The 19,633-nt window shown below is 44.6% G+C and overlaps 1 protein-coding gene across 3 annotated transcripts in view; it reads right to left on the reverse strand.

The window, feature by feature from the left end:
• ADNP2 (ADNP homeobox 2) overlaps nt 1–19,633 on the reverse strand; it is a 65,352-nt gene that overhangs the window by 14,066 nt on the left and 31,653 nt on the right. For 2 of the 3 annotated variants that reach the window (XM_060122080.1, XM_060122083.1), the window contains exon 2: nt 4,735–4,855. In XM_060122080.1, coding sequence (XP_059978063.1) covers nt 4,735–4,855 — 121 coding nt within the window. Of the gene's footprint in view, nt 1–4,734; nt 4,856–12,881; nt 12,919–19,633 lie in introns of those variants that run through there. The other variant, XM_060122081.1, reaches the window with a different exon arrangement.

The raw sequence follows: 19,633 nt of genomic DNA on the forward strand, positions 1-19,633 counted from the left end.
AGCATTTTGAAAGTGTTAATAATTTCATCTTTGAATTTATTTTATAAAGTGAAGTCTGATAGGACCGTGGAGCATGTGTCAGGGGCCTTAAGCGTCAGCTCACGCGTGGTCCTACCTCCACTGTCCTGGGACAGATTCTGTCCCTGCCCTCCACAACCCTCCAAACTCCCCTCACCCTGCAACCACTCCTAGACTCTTGTCCACCACCTGGGGCAATAACCAAGTTGTCAAGAGGTCCATATTCCCCAGTCGCCCTGGTGGGAGCCAGGCAGACCCGGGGAGAGGAGGAGGAAGGTGGTAACCAGCCCAACCCTGGACTGGCAGCACCAAGGTGTTTGGTAGATAACTTGGGGCCTTGAGCCCACCCTGGATCCAGGCAACAGAAGCATCCTGGCACAGAAGTTGCAATCTCTTGGGAGTCACCCATCTGCTGTGGGTTGGGACAGTGCGCCTATGGGGCCTGTCCATGGCCCTGCATTTTCGTTTTGCACAGTGTCCTCCAAATTATGTAGGTAGCCTTTAATTTAACTGATCAAATGTTAACTTTTTTTTGAGTATCTTGATCTAATTTATTTTATTTTATTTTATTTTATTTTATTTTATTTTATTTTATTTTATTTTATTTTATTTTGCGGTACGCGGGCCTCTCACTGCTGTGGCCTCTCCCGTTGCGGAGCACAGGCTCCAGACGTGCAGGCTCAGCGGCCACGGCTTACGGGCCCAGCCGCTCTGCGGCATGTGGGATCCTTCCGGACCGGGGCACGAACCCGCGTCCCCTGCATCAGCAGGCGGACTCTCAACCACTGCGCCACCAGGGAAGCCCTATTTTATTTTTTAAATTTTTATTTTATTTATTTTTGGCTGCATTGGGTCTTCATTGCTGCGCGTGGGCTTTCTCTAGTTGCAGTGAGCAGGGGCTACTCTTTGTTGTGGTGGGCAGGCTTCTCATTGCGGTGGCTTCTCTTGTTGTGGAGCATGGGATCTAGGCGTGCGGGCTTGTGGCATGAGGGCTCAGTTAGTTGTGGTTCACGGGCTCTAGAGCACAGGCTCAGGAGTTGTGGCACATAAGTTAAGTTGCTCTGCGGCATGTGGGATCTTCCTGGACCAGGGCTCGAACCCATGTCCCCTGCTTTGGCAGGCGGATTCTTAACCACTGGGCCACCAGCGAAGCCCCAAATGTTAACTTTTTAAAAAACTCCTCAAGATACTCTAAGGAGTAGCAGGGTTTAGATCTATTTTTAGAAAAGGAGATAAGGTTCTTGGAAGAGCCTATTTCCCCTAAGATTCACTTTTCTCAGCCAGGCTTTTGACAAGAACTGTACAGCCTACGTACGATTTGAGGGCCTAACTCTTAGGATAAGTGGAGTCATATATACCTTGGAAATCAGAGAAGGCAGAGTGATTTCTCACTATGAAATCTGAAATGCTGGCTAAGGAAACGGAAAGGACCACATGGACAGGTGTCCCCAGGGCTGACTCTCTGTAAGCACCCACAGACTTCAGATAAATTCCCTCTTGCTTAACTTAACTTGGTCAGTACTGGTTTTCGTTGCTTGAGACCAAGAGACTCTAAATAATACAATGGATTAAGAATAAATGCATTTGACGTGGAAAGAAGTTCTTCATAGGAGATTCAGAGAAAAGTAAGAACAAAGCTACTAGTATAGTATTTTATAGTTAGATCATGTCCTGTTTCTAAAAATCTGGAAAGATATAACAGTGTTTACCATGGAGATTCTGGGGTAATGGTTTACAATTGAGTCATTTTTTTCCTCTAAGTTTGTGTATATTTTCTAATTTTTCTATAATGAACTTCTACATTGCTTGAATTTTCAAAAATTTTGCAAAATATAGGACCAACTATAAATTAATAAAACAAAAATTTTCCCCCAAAAGAAATAGTAAAATTTAACCTAATAGTTAATTAACAATTCTGGTATGCCATTCAAATCTCTTACTTTTCTCTTGTGAAGTATGTATGTTTCTGTGTCACCATAGTCTTGGAAAGAAAAAGTAAACAGTCCTGAACAAATTCAGATGAGTAAACAATTCTTAGGCTGACTGAGGAAGCAAGTTAGTGAGGAATGTCCAGTTTTACGCCATGTCAAAAACAAAGGACTCCAGGATGAAAAATTTTAGTTGTTTCTGGCATTTTACCTAAAAATAAAACTAATTCTGTAAAAATTCCATTTAAAAAGTAAATTCACATTAAAGGAGACTAAAGAGAGATGACAACCAAAGGCAATACCTGACCCTAAATTGGGTCCACCACTGACAGGGGGAAAAAATGCTATAAATGATTAGACAAAAATGTCATATCCATGTTAAATTTACCTAAGTTCATAACCATCCTGTGGCAATATAAGAGACTAATCTTATTTTTAGAAAACACACACTTTAAGTATTTAGGTAATAAGGGTCATGAGATAAGCAACCTACTTAAGTGGCTCAGGGAAAAATACTACACACACACAGCACAGGCAAGAGTGTGCAAATATTAAAGCAAATGGGAGAAAATGTTAACAACTGGTAAGTCTGGGTAAAGGCTAATGAGTGTTCCCTGTACTATTTTTATTCTTGTAACTATTCTGTAAGTTTGAATTATTATTTCCAAATAGAACAGTTTTTTAAAAAACTGAATTTACTTAGCCTAGTGTGATGGGGATTAATCAACTGGGTTGTGATTCTAAATTCCATGTTCCTGAAATATTCTTTCTAATTCCACTGGAGAATCCTACCCTATCTTTAAAAACATGGGGACTTCCCTGGCGGTCCAGTGGTTAAGACTCTGTGCTTCTATCGCAGGGGGCACAGGTTCTATCCCTGGCTGCGGAACTAATATCCCTCATGCCATGCGGCACGGCCAAAAATAAATAAATAAATACACAAATAAAAACAAACAAAAAACAGTTCAAATCTCATCTCCTCCATAAAGGCTGTTCTAGCCTCCTCAGCTAGAAGTGATCTGTCTGTTTCTCACTATGACTGTTTCAAGTTTGTCTCAGCTCCTGCTAGACTGTCAACCCCTTTCAAGGGTAAGTATCCTGACTAATTCTCCACGTTCCTTGGAACGAGGACACCGAGGCCCAAAGAGTCACAGATGTGCCCAAGGCCACACCGCTAGCTGCTAGCCAGGACTAAAGTGAAAGCCACGCCTTCATCCCCCAAATATTCCAGAGAGTTTCAGTCTGTTACTGAAGGCACTGCTATACCTTCAGGGCACATTTTTTGAGCATCTACTGCGTGCCAGGCACCATTCCAAAAATTTTCTCATACATTATCATTTGAAATTTCCTCAGTCTATATATATTGTGCTCTTAGCTTGTTATTTTTATATTCTCTGCAAATATTACTTAAACTCACATACTTATCTATTATTAATGGACTATGTGTCCACTATCTACCTTCTCAAACCTGTCTCCAAAAGATTATCCTGCTTTCTTCCTCACGCATAAAATATGACTTACAGACAGAGCTGCAGGAACAATGACCGTGCTCTCACTTTAAGACTGTTCTTGAACAACAGTGTCTAAGAGCTTCCAATTCAGTATCTCCTCCAACCTTTTATTTCCAAATAAACTTTCAGGCACAGTCTGTTATTGAAAGTACTTCTCTACTTGGGTTCTACTTTCATACATTCACTCGAAAAATATTTGTTCAAAAAAATATATATGTTAAGCATGTACAGGTAATAGAGTGGATAACAAAACAATGTGGTCCATGCCTTCTTACATTCAAGTGAGGGATACAGATAAACAAATAACATCAGGTATTGCAGGAGCTCTGAAGAAAGAACAGGTAAGATAACAAAGTGAAAAGGGCAGCATTTTAGGGGGAAGATCTCTCTGGGGTGGTAATGTTTGAAGATAACTATTTGAGGTCTACCTTTGAGAAATTTTACTTTAGAGCAAAAATCAATTCTGACCATTAATGAGAATCCTGGTTACGTATTGGTCTTTCAGCATCAGAACACGTGAACACCTTTTTATAAATAAAAGTCAATCTGGTTCAAAGTCTGAGATTTGAAAATTAAGAAACTGAACTCTTCCCAGGCCAATAACACCATGAATCGAATTCTTCACAAGTCTGAAAAATTCAAAGCAGACACGATCCCTATTTCAATAGCTATGAATTAAACATGCATAGAATTATAAGTGGCTATAAAGCTACAAAGCAAGCTTTATTTAACAATTTTTATTTCTTTATGCCGGCCATATATTCTCCAGTTATAAGAAAAGATAAAATTATATGAGAACATAATTTATCAATAAAGTGTGTGACTGTGACCTGAATTTTTAAACTTTTGTAAGACTGAATGTATTAAATTCACAAATCAGAAAAAAACAAAAGAAAACAAACAACCCTATCATACAAGTATGCATCCCCATTTGACGATCACTCTAACAAAATTGAGTTAGTTTTCTTCTGATAAAATAATTTATGTAATTCAAGACACTCGCCTCAAAGATCAAAAACAAAAATATGTTGCAACTAGTGACTATAAACAGTCCCTCCTAAAAGTAACGTTAAAAACTGGAAGAACCTAAAGTAGCCCACTTTAAGTCAAAGACATGAATAAAAACGAATGCTATTCCCACGCCTCATTTCAAGAGTCGGCAATTTCCATCTTGAGGCATCTTACCCATTCTCCAAAACCTCCCAGTTCAAATCTCACCACCCCCAGTATCTCCAATATTACTGTCTTCTCTTAATCTGTTACTTATGTCTTCTTACCTTCAGCAACTCCTTGCAGCTGTCAAGCCCAATATCCATAAGAATGCTTTTCACCTTTTTCCGTACCTTCCTGATGTTGTCAAGATTCTCCACGGGAATTTGAAACATTTTTGAAATTTTCCTTAAAAGGGAAGAAAACAAAACTGTAATAAGTACATATACACATACACACATAAAATTTTTTAAAACAGGGCTGGTAAAGCAGAGTAATTTTTACTCTGGGACAATCAGATTTCCACATACAAAAGAATGAAGTTGGACTCTTCCCTTATACCATATACAAAAATTAACTCAAAATGGATCATACATGCACATGGTGAAATTTTAAAACTCTCGGAAGAAAACATAGGCATAAATCTTCATGACCTTGGATTTGGCAATGGATTCTTAGATATGACACCAAAAAGCACTAGCAACAAGAGATAAAATAGATAAGTTGGACTTCATCAAAATTAAAGACCTACCTGCTTTGAAGGAAACCATCAAAAAAGCAAAGAGAATCCACAAAATGGGAGAAAATATTTGTAAATCTTATTTCTGATAAGAAACTTATATCCAGAATACATAACAATAATTAAAAGGCAAATAAAAAACCCAACTTAAAAATAGGCTAAGGGGACTTCCCTGGTGGCGCAGTGGTTAACAATCTGCCTGCCAATGCAGGGGACATGGGTTCAATCCCTGGTCTGGGAAGATCCCATAAGCCGTGGAGCAACTAAGCCCGTAGGCCACAACTACTGAGCCCATGAGCCACAACTAAAGAGAAGCCCTGGTGCCTCAACGAAAGCTCCCACATGCCTCAACAAAGATCCTGTGTGAGGGAACATTATGCTATGTGAAAGGAGCCAGACACCAAGGACCACATATTATATGATTCAATGTATATGAAGTATCCAGAACAGACAAATCTATAGAGACAGAAAGGAGAATACTGGTTGCTTAAGGCTGAGGTGGACTGGAAGGTGATGGCTAAGGGGAACAGGGTTTCCTTTTGGAATAATGACAATATTCTAAAATCGACTGTGGTGATGTATGCACAACTCTGTGAACCTACTAAAAGCCACTTAGTAAGTACACTTTAAATAGGTGAACTGGGGACTTCCCTGGTGGTCCAGTGGTTAAGACTCCACGCTCCCAATGCCGGGAGCCTGGGTTCGACCCCTGGTCAGGGAACTAGATCCTGCATGCCGCAACTAAAGATCCCGTGTGCCTCAGTGAAGATCCCACGTGCCGTGACTAAGACCCGGCAGAGCCGAATAAATAAATAAATAAATAATTTTTTAAAAAAAAGGTGAAGTGTATGGTATGTAAATTACATCTCCATAAAGCTGTTTTTAAAATACCTGAAAAAGCATAAAATTAAAATAAATCCTGTGGTACTTGACCATGATAAGAGGTATAGCTGTGACCTCATTATTTTTAACACATACATAGATTAAAAATAAATACATTTGTTAATGTGTCTGTGTATATTGTATAGCTCTGTCCACTGCGAGAGCCTGGAAGCAGTTACACACCCCAGTAGCAGTGAGCACTCCTTGGGCCCAAATCTTACTTTTCTTTTCTTTTTTAATTTTATTTATTTATTTACTTATTTTTGGCTGCGTGGGGTCTTTGTTGCTGCGCCCAGGCTTTCTCTAGTTGCGGACAGAAGAGGCTAGTCTTCATTGCAGTATGGGGGCTTCTCATTGCGGCGACTTCTCTTGTTGCAGGGCATGGGCTCAGTAGTTGTGGCAAACGGGCTCAGCTGTTGTGGCTCACAGGCTCTAGAGCGCAGGCTCAGTAGTTGTGGCTCATGGGCTTAGTTGCTCCACAGCATGTGGGATCTTCCCAGACCAGGGCTCGAACCCGTGTCCCCTGCATTGGCAGGCAGATTCTTAACCACTGTGCCACCTGGGAAGTCCCTCAAATCTTACTTTCTAAATACCACTTTCCATTAAAAGGAAACAGGGCTCCTTGGAAAAAACGGCTGATTCTAGGGCTGGAGCACATAAAAGACAAGATGAGCCTAGAATGTCTTATGCCAGAAAATAACGAGTTGCTCAAAGAATGGTGAGACATGTCAAAAGGACTCAAAAGAAGTCAAGCGCTTGAAGAAGTTCCCACAAGCCAAATGTGGGACAATGTGGGTACCAAATAAGTAATGACAATAACAGATTAATCTGTGGCACTGAATTTTCCAAAGATAGCGTAACAGGATCTCCCATCCCACACGCTTTCCTTAAAATATGTCCTTGACACTCCTCCCAAAAAGTAGGGGCATCTATGCTCCCACCCTTAGAACCTGGGCAGAACTTTCTGGCAACCTCAACCAATAAAGTGTGGCAGAAGTAATACCATGTGAATTCCAAAGGTAGACCATAAAAATGCCACATGCTTTTGCCTGCCCTCTGGGTACCATTACTCTTGGAATCTAGACTCCTTATTGTAAGAAGTTCAACTAGCCCACATGGAGAGGCTCCACATCAACTAGCAGACACAAGAGTGAAGATGCTCTAGAGCCTGCAGCTGTCCAGTCACCCTGAGTCTTTGAGTCTTTCCAGATGAGGCCCCAGACATTGTGGAATATAAACAAGCCAGCTTCCCTGCTCCCATCTGAACTCCTGACCCAAAGAATTACTGAGTTTTTTTAATAAAATGTTTCATTCTACAAAGTTTTGGGGTGGTTTGGTATTCAGAAATAGTGACCAAAATATAACCCACTAGAATGTAAACTTAAGTCCATGGTAACATAAACAATTTAATAAATTGAAAGTTTAGTGAGGAATGGGATATTTTACATGGTTTCCAAGCATCTCCCCACAAAATACTTGTTAATAACCAAAGGGGAAAGTGTAATTCACAGAAGTCTGGCAGACATTCAGTTAAGAGACACTGTACAAAATATCTAACCTGCAATCTTCAAAAGTGTCCAGATGATACAAGGGCGCACTATTCATAATAGCCAAAATGTGGAAACAACCCAAGTGTCCACCAAATGTTGACTGGATGAACAAAATATGGCATACCCATACCACAAAATAGTATCTGGCAATAAAAGTAACTAGGTACTGATGCACGCTACAACATGAATGAATCTCGAAAACATGACGCTAAGTGAAAGAAGCCAGACGCAAAAGTCCTCATACTGTCTGATTCCATTTACATGAAATGTTCAGAAAAGACAAATCTACAGAGATAGAAGGTAAATTAGCAGTCAGCTGCGGGTGGGAACGGGTAGTAACTGCACATGGATAGGGTTTTGGGGAGAGTGCTGGAAATGTTCTAATATTAGATTGCGCTGTTGGTTGCACAACTTTATAAATTTACTAAAAATCAACTAATTATACACTTAGAAAAAGATCATGGAAGGAAAAACTAAGAACTGTTCCAGATTGAGAGAGACTAAAGATAACTAAATTCAATGCGCAATTCTAACTAGATTCTTTACTATAAATGATGTTATTGGAACAGCTGGCAAAATTTCAATGGAGTCTGAGGATTAGATGGTAATAAATTGATCTCCTGATTTTGATGGTTGTGTTCTGGATATATATGAGAATGTTCTTATTGTAGGAAACAGACAATATTGGGGGTAATGTGGCATCATTTTTGTCAACTTAGTTTCAAATGATTCAGGGGAAGAAGTTCTTTGTACTGTACTTGCAACTTTCTATAAATCCGAAACTATTTCAAAAAAAGTTTTAATGTGCAAGCTATAAAACAAAATCAGTTAAACTCGAGTTAAAGAAATGCCAGGTAAAAAAATGAATGCCAATTTTTTATTATCAAAACAGTAACTTAAAGATTGATAATATCCACTGGTAGTGAGGATAAGTAGAAAAACTGTACTTTCTGCATGTTTAGAGGACAACTGGCAGTACCTCCCAAGATCTTAAATAATTTCTGTAAGCCCGCAATTCCGCTTCTATACCCTCTTATAACCCCTCCTCCCTCAAGGATAAGCTTGGTGCCCCTCCGAGGAATTCCCAGAGTGGCCAGTTTATACTTATTTCATTGTACTCACCTCACTACGTTGTAATTATCTACTTCTACACCTATTTTCCCTATTGGACTGAACTTCTTCAGGGCAGGAATCATGTTTTCTTTGCACATCTGGGCCTATCACTGAGGTTCAAAATGGAAAGGCTATGGAGGGTTGGTGACTTGGAGTCCAAGACATTCCAAGGGAATAGATCAGCATCAGAAAATGACTGAGGTAAGGTAGTAAAAGTCTGAATATACTGGGCAAAAGGTAAGTAAAACCAAAAAGGTGGACTGGAATAAAACGAGAGATGAGCAGGGCAGGGAGGGTTAACAGTGGGAGGAACTTGTCGTGGGTAATAAAGAAACATGAAGTGTTTGAGAAGCTGATTTGGAACAGACACGCTTTTCAGACAAGTTATCTGTGTGAAAAGTATATCTCAGGCTCAGTAGAAAGTGAGCTTGAAGGATCATTTAGCATTTTAGAACTGGGAGATATAAAAATCATAGGAAGTAAAGTTAAAAATAATAAAATTAGGGCTTCCCTGGTGGCGCAGTGGTTGAGAGTCCGCCTGCTGATGCAGGGGACACGGGTTCGTGCCCCGGTGCGGGAGGATCCCACATGCCGCAGAGCGGCTGGGCCCGTGAGCCATGGCTGCTGAGCTTGCGTGTCCGGAGCCTGTGCTCTGCAACGGGAGAGGCCACAGCAGTGAGAGGCCCGCGTACAGCAAAAAAAAAAACAAAACTAATAATAAAATTATTAACAATAAAATTCACTGAATTGGGTTCTAGCCTTCAAAAGCATAATTTAACAGAGGAGCTGTCAAGAACCTCGTGGTGGCATTCCTAAATATTAAGCACAAGGTCACTTTCAAGCCCAGACTGGCTTCCTTGGCCAGAGCATGCCTCAACAAAAATCCTTCTTTATGCTTTCCACTCACTTTATCAGACTTGCCGTTATTTCCTCCTTAAAGTCCCACTATCCTCTCTATCCTTTGGGGTTCTTCTTTCCCCAAAGCTGGTAAATAGAATTGTCCAAGGTTAAGACCACCATCCACATATATCCAAAACAAAAAAGCTGAATTTTTTGCTTGCAAAGAAATCTGGCCTTACAAAGCAAGTGCTGATCTTATCACAGTTTTGAGAAGCAAGGAGTACAGGGATTGGTACACTCTCAGAAGCAGTTTAGGGATTGGCCAATTTTCACAGGATGGTTCCCAAGGCTGCTACCGACAGGCCGACCCTCAGGAGGAAGGCACTGAAAAGAGGCTTCCAGTGACTGGGCAAGTTTTAAAGGGCTCGGCAGTTACTTGTTCAAGGCTTGGGAGGAGGGCCAAGGAAGTTTGTCTTCTTCAATTTGGAGAATCGGAGCTTTTTATTCTCAACTGCAAGTGCCCCATTCCCTCATCATCGCTATTGTGGTTCCCCGCCCCCTCCCAAAACAAGTACACAGATCCATTCTTAATTAAAAAAAAAAGTTTCCCCTTTTCAGCAGTTTGCTGTTTTAGGGAAACCAAGTAAAGATAATAAAAAATAAAACGTAGGTAAATCATAGAAGTTTCATAACCTTAAAACAATTCTTTCAAAATCCTTGGTCTACTGTTGCCAATCACTTTGGGGAACAGAAGGTGACTTTTACCATTATTTCTCCATTCTAAGAGATGCAAGATTTCATAAAGAGGACCTAGTGGATTAATTAACTAGGAAAGAAGTTGTTCAGTGCTTCCATATCTATAGATCCTTTACTGATGCTGTTCTCTATATATTCTTAGTACTCGGTTAAATCTGTATCTTCACCATTAGAAAACAGCAGGCTAATGCAGCTGCACTAATCTATCCACCTCTGTTCATAGTAAATTACCTTTAATTTCACAGTGTGTGGTAGACACGGGATTACCAAAAATTGTGCTGATGTGCACAAGAAAATATTACTTCCCAAAGAGGCACTTAAAGGGTTTCTTTTGTTGCTTTTTAGTATCATGATTATTTAAGAATATTCCATTATTGAAAAAATACACTGCAAAAAAGAAAATCATTCAGGTAATATAATACTTTTTAAAGCCACAGAACTTTCTTTTCAGTTCAGTTCAGTTCTTTTCAGTTCAGTTTCTTTTCAGTTCTAAAAAGATTTCACTTCAGAAGCAACCCCACACAATCATCTCACGAGCAAAAGATTCTGGAGCTGCACTGCCTGAGCTCAAATCAGCTCCACAGCTGACTAGCTGTGTGATCTTCAACAAGTCACTTAATCCTGGGGCCTCAGTTCCTTCTGCACAACCTACTCTGAGAAGCACTTTTGAGAAAGAACAGTTTAATACAAGAAAAGCACTTAGAACTGTGAGTTGCCATTATCTAACTCCAAAAAATCTACATGAAATGTCCCAACTATTGGAATACAGGTTTGTTGTTTTTTTGTTTTTAAGTAACTTTGAAAACACATAATATTCAGGGATTTCCCTGGTGGCGCAGTGGATAAGAATCCGCCTGCCAATGCAGGGGACACGGGTTCGAGCCCTGGTCCGGGAAGATCCCACATGCCGCGGAGCAACTAAGCCTGTGCGCCACAACTACTGAAGCCCGGGAGACACAACTACTGAAGCCCGCACGCCTAGAGCCCGTGACCCACAACAAGAGAAGCCACTGCAAGAAGAAGCCCACGCACCGCAAGGAAGAGAAGCCCCGGCTCGCCGCAACTAGAGAAAGCCCGCGCGCAGCAACAAGACCCAACGCAGCCATAAATTAATTAATTAATTTTAAAAAAAACACACACAGTATTTGTACAATGCATGAAAGCAAGATTCAAAGGTCTGGGTTCAAACACAGGAAGACCCCTTCTCAGACCTGGGGCCTTCAGCAAGTCATCATCTTTCAGTCAGTCTCCCCACTTGTTAAACACTGCCCTAACAGGTGTGTGACATCCAGAGTGGCGGCCACGGCAGAAAGCCGGGGCGTGACCCCTCAAAGGGACTTCAACCACAAATTCACCAAAAGCACATCGCAAACCTGGGTTCAAGTTAAAAAGGTGTCCCAGATCTCTGCAGCTAAAAATCTTTTAACAACTCCACCTTCACCTCCCGTCACCGACCTTCAATTCCTAACCCTAAATCCAGCTCTCACGTCCTCACCACTGCTCAGACGGACGGGTGAGCATCTCCGCCCCACCCTCCAGGCCAGCACCAGTTCCCTTCCTGCACACAGGTCTGTCACTTCCACGCCTAAAGACCACTGGCTCAACACAGCTGCATCTCCAACCGGAATATCAAAGTTCGTTCAGCTCTAAATAAGTCACGCACGCATTACTTCACTTCCCAGAAGCCGCACTTTTCACGCGGTCCTCTCCCCACAACCTTGACTCCCCGCCCCACCTATCTGGCGAGACCGGGGTACCCGCCGCTGTCTGCCGGCACTTGTCCATCTGCATTGTAAATCACCACACAGAAGAGTCCTTCAGGTCTCAAGAGGCTGCCATCACCCATTCCATTCAATCAGAACGAGTTTTAAGAGCATTCAGGTAAGCCTCCCATTCAAATTCAAAGAAAATACTTTAAATATTTAACTACTTATCATTTTGCAACTGTGTACAGGGTGAACTGGTGGCTACAGGTTTGGACGTTCCAAAGCCAAGTGAGAGAGAAATTCTGCACCCAGACTGTACGTCAACGCAGGAAGCGACGACATATGAAAAGTTAAAACGTTCATGTCAACAACTGCATGTGGTCAATATTCACACCAAACGCTCAGGGGTGAAGGAACTGGGCTTTGCTACCGGCTGTTCTCTCCTCCTGAGACAGCCGCCACAGCGCAGGCCGGGTGAGCTCGCATCCGCTCGGCCCGCGTCCGCACTCGCTCCGGGCGGCTCCCCGGATCCCCGTCCCGCCGCCCTCCGCACGCCCGGACCTCCCCTGCCGCCGCCCAGTCCCCTTGTCCCCCTCACCCCGGTCCCGTCCCCCCGCCCCGCCCCCCGAACCCCCATCCCCGCCCCCTCCCCACCCCCGGCCCCCACGTGACGCGGAGGAACGACGGGCGCCCTTCTAGCGGCTACCCCGCGCCGGGAGAACGTCGCGGGATTCATGAGGCGGCCCCGGGCCGCGGGGTGTGGGCGGGATGGGGCGGGGCCGCCGCCGGGACTTCGCGGGCCGGGCCGGGCCGGGCCAGGGGCGTCGGCGCGGGCCGGGGTTACCTACCGCTGGGCGACCGCAGCGCCGCCGCGTCCCCCGCCGCTCTCGCCGCGCCCGCTGGGGCCCCGCGCCCGCCCGCCTCAGCCCCGCGCGGCGGGACCCCGGCTCGGCGCGCGCCCACCCCGCGCGACCCCGTCCCCTCCTCCCAGCTCGGCCAGAAAGAGAAAATGGCGCTCGATTGGCCTCCGGAAGTGACGCGCGCCCTCATTTGCATGCCGGAGCAGCCAGCCAATGGGGGAAGAGTGTGCATGGGACCCCTGGGCACTGCCCCACAGGCCCCTAGGGGCCCCTGTCTTAAGCTGGACTGGAGACTCAGCAGTGGGAATGGGGGTCTGTATTGAAGCTCCCTCCCCTGACCCCCCCTCCTGCCACAGTGAACTGGCCTGCCAGCCTCTCACCAGCATCTGTGCAAACTCTCGTGAGAGTTTGAGAGGGTGATGATGTCATTTGAGGGGGTGGGGCGAGTGTGTCGTGCCACGTGACCAATCACGTGGGTTCACCAAAGCTTTGATTTCATTTGCATGGGGTGGGGTGGAGCTAGTGGCAGCAGCAGGAATGGGTGGCCCCGCCCACATCTCAGAGCCAATGGGAAACCAGATGTGAGGAGAAGCCTGCCCTGCCATTGGAGGATAGAACTTGGACTATCAGAACTTTGACAAGTATGCCCTTGATTGACACATCTTGGTGAACTGACTGGATAGGGTCTCCTGACTTAGTAATTATTTTCTGAGAAAATTAATGTCACACCTTTTCTTGAGAATTCTGATTTTTAAGTTAGAGCTACTACATGTTGTGTAGGAGAAAAGTTAATTGCATACATTTGTTAAATCTCTTAAACGGCCTAGAAGTTCACTGATGCCCAACTCTTTAAAAAATTGTGAGGCAATAATTATTTTTCAAAATGAATGAAATCATGGAGTAGGAGGCTTTCAAAATGCCTTTGGGTCTTCCTTCGTGGAGTCAAGCGCCCAAGGGGGAAGAAAAGGGCCACATCGCCCTCAGAGAACTTGCAGTTTAACGAGAGGCCTGGTGTGTCTGCACACAGCTACTTTAATTTATCGCTCCTCAATAACTATTCCAGACCTTTCTCACTTCATTGAAGCTGCCGGGATAATCCTCAGCTTCCTTTTCAGCAGAAGACCAAGTCTCCTCCTTCTTCCAGAACACCAAGACCATCAGACCTGGTCTCCCTGGAACCCGCTCCTGGCCCCACGCACACGCCTGTTTCCTGAGCAACCGTCCTGATCAGAGGCTGCGTCTGGTCACGCCCTTGGCCAGCACCTTCACCCCTGGCCTGTTTGCCCTGCCCAGCACCTCATTGTCCAGCCCTCCCTCTCCCGTAATTCCAGCTTCTCTCTTTCTACTGGTAACTTCTGTTCAGTTTAGCCCAGTGACTAAAAACATGACAGGCACTAAATAAATGTCTGAGTTAATTTAAAATTGTGTTGAGGGCTTCCCTGGTGGCGCAGTGGTTAAGAATCCGCCTGCCAATGCAGGGGACACGGGTTTGAGCCCTGGTCCGGGAAGATCCCACATGCCGCGGGATCCCACATCCCACATGCAACTGAGCCCGTGCGCCACAACTACCGAGCCTGTGCTCTAGAGCCCGCGAGCCACAACTGCTGAAGCCCACGCACCTAGAGCCCGTGCTCCGCAACAAGAGAAGCCACAGCAATGAGAAGCCCACTCACTGCAAAGAAGAGTAGCCCCCACTCGCCACAACTAGAGAAAAGCCCGCGTGCAGCAACGAAGACCCAACGCAGCCAAAAATAAATACATACATACATAAAATTTATTTTTAAAAATTGTGTTGAATGCTGGGCTGATGTTACTTAGCCACAATTTGTTTTTTTCCTACAGGAATACAGGCCATAACTGAAGGAGAATTTGCTCTTTATAGTTATTTATGAATCATGATTTAATTTGATAATAGATCACAGCAGTAAATGGGTAGGACGTCCCTAGATATCTTTCTTCAAGTAATTATGGGTGTGATGAAAAGTTAAAGCCTTCCAGTCACCCTTGATCTAGACCACGGCGCCCCAGTATGGAGGAATCGTGTCACATTCCTCCCGATGCCTCAGCTGCTTCCACTCCTCACCCTGTGCTCTCTTGTCCCCACCCTCTGCACTCTGTAGATATCCCTTGGCTACCAGTGACCTCCCGACTGTTACACCCATGAACAGATTTTAGCCTCATCTTTTATTTGTAACCTCCTCCCTGTCCTGAAACACTTCCTTCCCAAACATGACCTTTAATCTTCTCCACCCTCTTTGATCGGTCCTTACACCTTTACCAGCTTCCCTTTCTCAGACCATCCTTGAATGTTTGTCCCAGAATTCTTCCCACTTTTGTTCATATTCATCACCACGTCCTATGTGCCAGGCACTGTTCCAGGTATTGGAAACCCCATCCCTTTCAGTTATCACTCTCCATACTCTCCCTTGTTAGTCTCAACTGCAGATTCAAACTTCATTATTTCGATTCCAGTAATGAAGTGTATCCACCTCTTCCCTAAGTTTCAGCTTTGTTTTCTGGCTGCCAACTTGGCAGCTCCACTTGGGTGCCCCAGGTGTTCAAGGCTGAGCCCATCATCCCTCCTCAACAGCCCCTCTAACCGTAAGCAGCGTGCTTACCACCCTTCATCTTTCCCATCTCCAGTTTTCTAATTTTACATCCTAATGCTCCTCAAATCTGTTCCCCCCACCTACAGCCCTCTTGCCATGTGTGCATCTCCTGACAGGAACACCTGCACAGTCAGGCACCGACCTGACCTCCAGCTTTGGTGTCTCAGGGATGCTCTGCAGTCAGCTAGGTAGAGATGCAGCAAAAAGCGAATCTGACCCTGCCATATCCAGTCTTACCTTCAGCCATTCCACCTCCCCCCACCACCAAGGAGCAAGCCCAGCTGGCCAGCTTGGAACACAAGCTCCCCAGAGCTGACCAGTCCAGCCCATCTCCCGCTGCTGCAAACACTATACAGGGTTTGTTCATGGAATTCCTTCCTTCCCTACTACCTGACCTGATCTCTATCCCATTGCCATTAGAGGCTGAGTTCTGGTGGCTTCTCTTCCAGGAAGATCTCCCTGACCACCACGACCGCACAAATACACATGGCGAAATGTGGTGGGTTCTTCTTGACATGCCCAGAGAAGTCTGTGTGTATCTATCACTTCACTCACCATGCTGTTTGATCATCACCTGCTGACGTGTCTGTCTCTCTCAGCGAGTGCTGTACCAAGAGGAGCCATGTCTTCTGATCATCACTGTATCCCTGATGCCTAGGTTACTTTAATAAAATTTATATTCATAAATATTTTAATAAATATCACAAGGTTTTAATAAATGTTGAATTTTCTCCCAACATCTTATGCAAAACTTTGAACATACTGAAAAGTTGAAATAAATGCACAGTGAACACCATCACCTAGATCCTTTTTTTAACAATTATTTTTAAGAGTATCCAGTATTCTTTTCTGTTTTTAATTAATTTGTTTATTTTTTGCCTGTGTTGGGTCTTCGTTGCTGCGCGTGGGCTTTCTCTAATTGCGGCGAGCGGGGGCTACTCTTCGTTGCAGCGCGCGGGCTTCTCATCGCGGTGGCTTCTCTTGTTGCGGAGCACGGGCTCTAGGTGCGTGGGCTTCAGTAGTTGTGGCACACAGGCTCATTAGTTGTCGCTCAATGGGCTCCAGAGCTTGGGCTCAGAGCTTGAGCTGTGTCACACGGGCTTAGTTGCTCTGCGGCATGTGGGATCTTCCTGGACCAGGGCTCGAACCCGTGTCCCCTGCATTGGCAGGCGGATTCTTATCCACTGCGCCATCAGGGAAGCGCATCACCACCTGGATCTTATAATGAACAATTTTACTCTATTTGCTTTATCACCCAGCTATCTAACTATTCATCTCTTTCAATTCTTTTTTTTATTGAAGTATAGTTGATTTACAATGCTGTGCCAATCTCTGCTGTACAGCAAAGTGACTCAGTTCTACACATACAGACGTTCTTTTTTTATATACTTTTCCATGATGGTTTATCACAGGGTATTGAATATAGTTTCCTGTGCTCTACAGGAGGACCTTGTTGTTTATCCAACCTGTATACAACAGTTTGCATCTGCTAATCCCAAACTCCCAGTCCTTCCCTCCCTCACCTCCCTCCCCCTTGGCAACCCCGAGTCTGTTCTCTACGTCTGTGAGTCTGTTTCTGTTTCGTAGATAGGTTCATTTGTGGTATATTTCAGATTCCACATATAAGTGATATCGTATGGTATTTGTCTTTCTCTTTCTGACTTACTTCACTTAGTGTGATAATCTCTAGGTCCATCCATGTTGCTGCAAATGGCATTATTTCACCCTTTTTAATAGCTGAGTAATATTCCACTGTGTATATATACCACATCTTCTTTATCCATTCATCTGTTGATGGACATTTAGGTTGTTTCCATGTTTTGGCTAATGTGAATCAACTATTCATCTCTTGTTCCATCTTTTTTTTTGTTGTTTTTTGGATGCATTCAAAGGAAATTGCAGACATTGGTCTACTATGTCGCTAATGTCGCTAAACACTTGAGTATGCATGGATATGTAACAAATGACATTTAAAACTACAATCAACGGTTTTGATGTTGAAAGGACTGTCCCTCCCCATGACAGAGGAATGAGCAATATGACCCAGAGGGACTCAGTCATCAAATCATTCAAAATCAGAAGTTAGACCTGAGGACTTATATGCTGGGCATGTCGTAGCACAAACAAGTTTGTTCTGCTTCTTCTCAACCTACTTGGTGTCAGTACGAGTACAGATGCTTTGATTTTAGCTTCAGTTGAGTCTACAGATGTGCTGGGCTTTTCCTACTCTCTCATCTGGTTCCTTCTATAAAATCAGCATCAGCTTTTGCAATACTCGCTGTCCACCGTAAAAAGAGCAAAATCTGGGTGACCACAGAACGGAGAGAAATCTTAAACTGGCCCCAGAGCCTGACACGTTGGCCCACAGAGGGAGCCCTTGGGCGTGTGCTGCCCTGAGGGCCCCACCCAGCTTCCAGACAAAGAAAGAAGGAGAAAGGAGTGTCCCTTCCTCTGGGCGGAGCTGGGCTAGCACCCTCTGCAACTGCATCTGGCAACACACAGAGACAACTGTCCACGTGCTCACCTACAATAAAATTAATTGCTACGCTTAATCCAAAACCGCTGAAATGTCTATAGAAGGGGAGATGATATTCCTTGTGAACCCGACATGGAATCTTCCCTTTCTCACCTTGGTTTTACGTTTATTTGTGTGTCTACTAGACGCCAAGGAGACGGCGATGAGCAGAAAAAAGAAGCTCAATCCCTGCTTTCACAGAGCTTAGAGAACAGTGAGGGAGATTGTCATTAGTGAAATAAGTACACAGTGAAAGTTTAATTACCAACTGAGCAGAAGGTAGGCTCTCCAGGTATCTATAGCCCAGAGACCTGATCCGGCTGAGCAATCCTGATGCAGTGGCAACCTGAGGTCAGAGGGCAAGGAGGCATGAGTTGATCAAGGCAGAGAGAGGTGGTGAGGGGAGATGACTCCGGGCAGTGGGAACAGCCCTGCAAAGCCCGGTGCCTGGGGCAGGTGTGGCACAGGCTGACCAAGGAAACCAGAAGGACTGAATTACAGGTCAGGTCACAGGAAGAAAGTACATTATGAGGGGAAGCTAGGAGCCAGATCAGCAAACCATTTGGGTCTTTTTTAAGACCAGTGAGAAGCCAGTGAAGTGTTTTCAGTGAGTGGGATGACAGCGTGCGATTTGCTTTTGGAGAGCACAGCTGGCTCTAGTGTGGAGGAGAGCAGGTGTGGGAATCAGAGGAGAGTGCCGGAGAGATGCAGGGGGAAGAAGATGGCCATTTGGAACCGGGATTTGGCGGGTAGCCCTGGAGATGGAGAGCAGATAGCTCCAAGAGGTATTTAGGAAGTGAAGTGAACCAGACCTGACAGTGTGGACGGGGCTGTGAGTGAAGTGTCAAGAATGAGGGCAGTGAGGACAGATAGTGGAAACACTGGAAAGAGAATGAAGGGATCACAAGTTTGGTCTTGACAATGTTGAAGAAGGCTGTTGAGACCTCTAGATGCTAAAATCAAATAGTTGGAAATACAGGTCTGGATCTAAGAATGCAGGTCTGGGTTAGAAATATAAAGTCACCATAATACAGATAATAATCGAAGCTGTTACTGAACCAAACTTGGGTCAGCCGGCCTACGCACAGCAAAGCCAATCCACTGCCACTGGGCTGCGGTGAAGGAAAGGGCAGCGTTTATAGCAGGCACCGTACAAGGAGTCCAGGGTAGCTAGTGCTCAAGAAACCCGAACTCCCTGAAGGGTTTCAGCAAAGCATTTTTAAAGGCCGGGTGAGGGAGGGAGTGGGGATCGCAGGGTATGTGATCAGCTCGTGCACAATTCTCTGACTGGTTGATGATGGGGTACCAAGGTGGTGTCACAGGGGTTCACCGTAGGCTCAATCCTTAGGCTCCAGGAGGTCTGGGGGCTATATGCTCATGGTCGTCAGGTAGTTAATTTCTTCCACTTGGTGGTGGTTTTAGCATCTGTAAAACAACTCAGGAAGCGTGCATCAGATACTATTATCCAGGTACTTCAGAGAGGAGCTGCAGCAGAGGATATGGGGGAGGGGTCTGTCCCGAGAAGACCCCATAGGGTCCTGCTCAGTTACAAAGCCATGAACATGGGTGAGAGAGAGTAAAGAGTGAACCAGCACAAAGGAGTGTACTAGATGGGA

This window comes from Lagenorhynchus albirostris, chromosome 14 (assembly GCF_949774975.1).
Source record: "Lagenorhynchus albirostris chromosome 14, mLagAlb1.1, whole genome shotgun sequence".
Lineage (NCBI taxonomy): Eukaryota > Metazoa > Chordata > Mammalia > Artiodactyla > Delphinidae > Lagenorhynchus > Lagenorhynchus albirostris.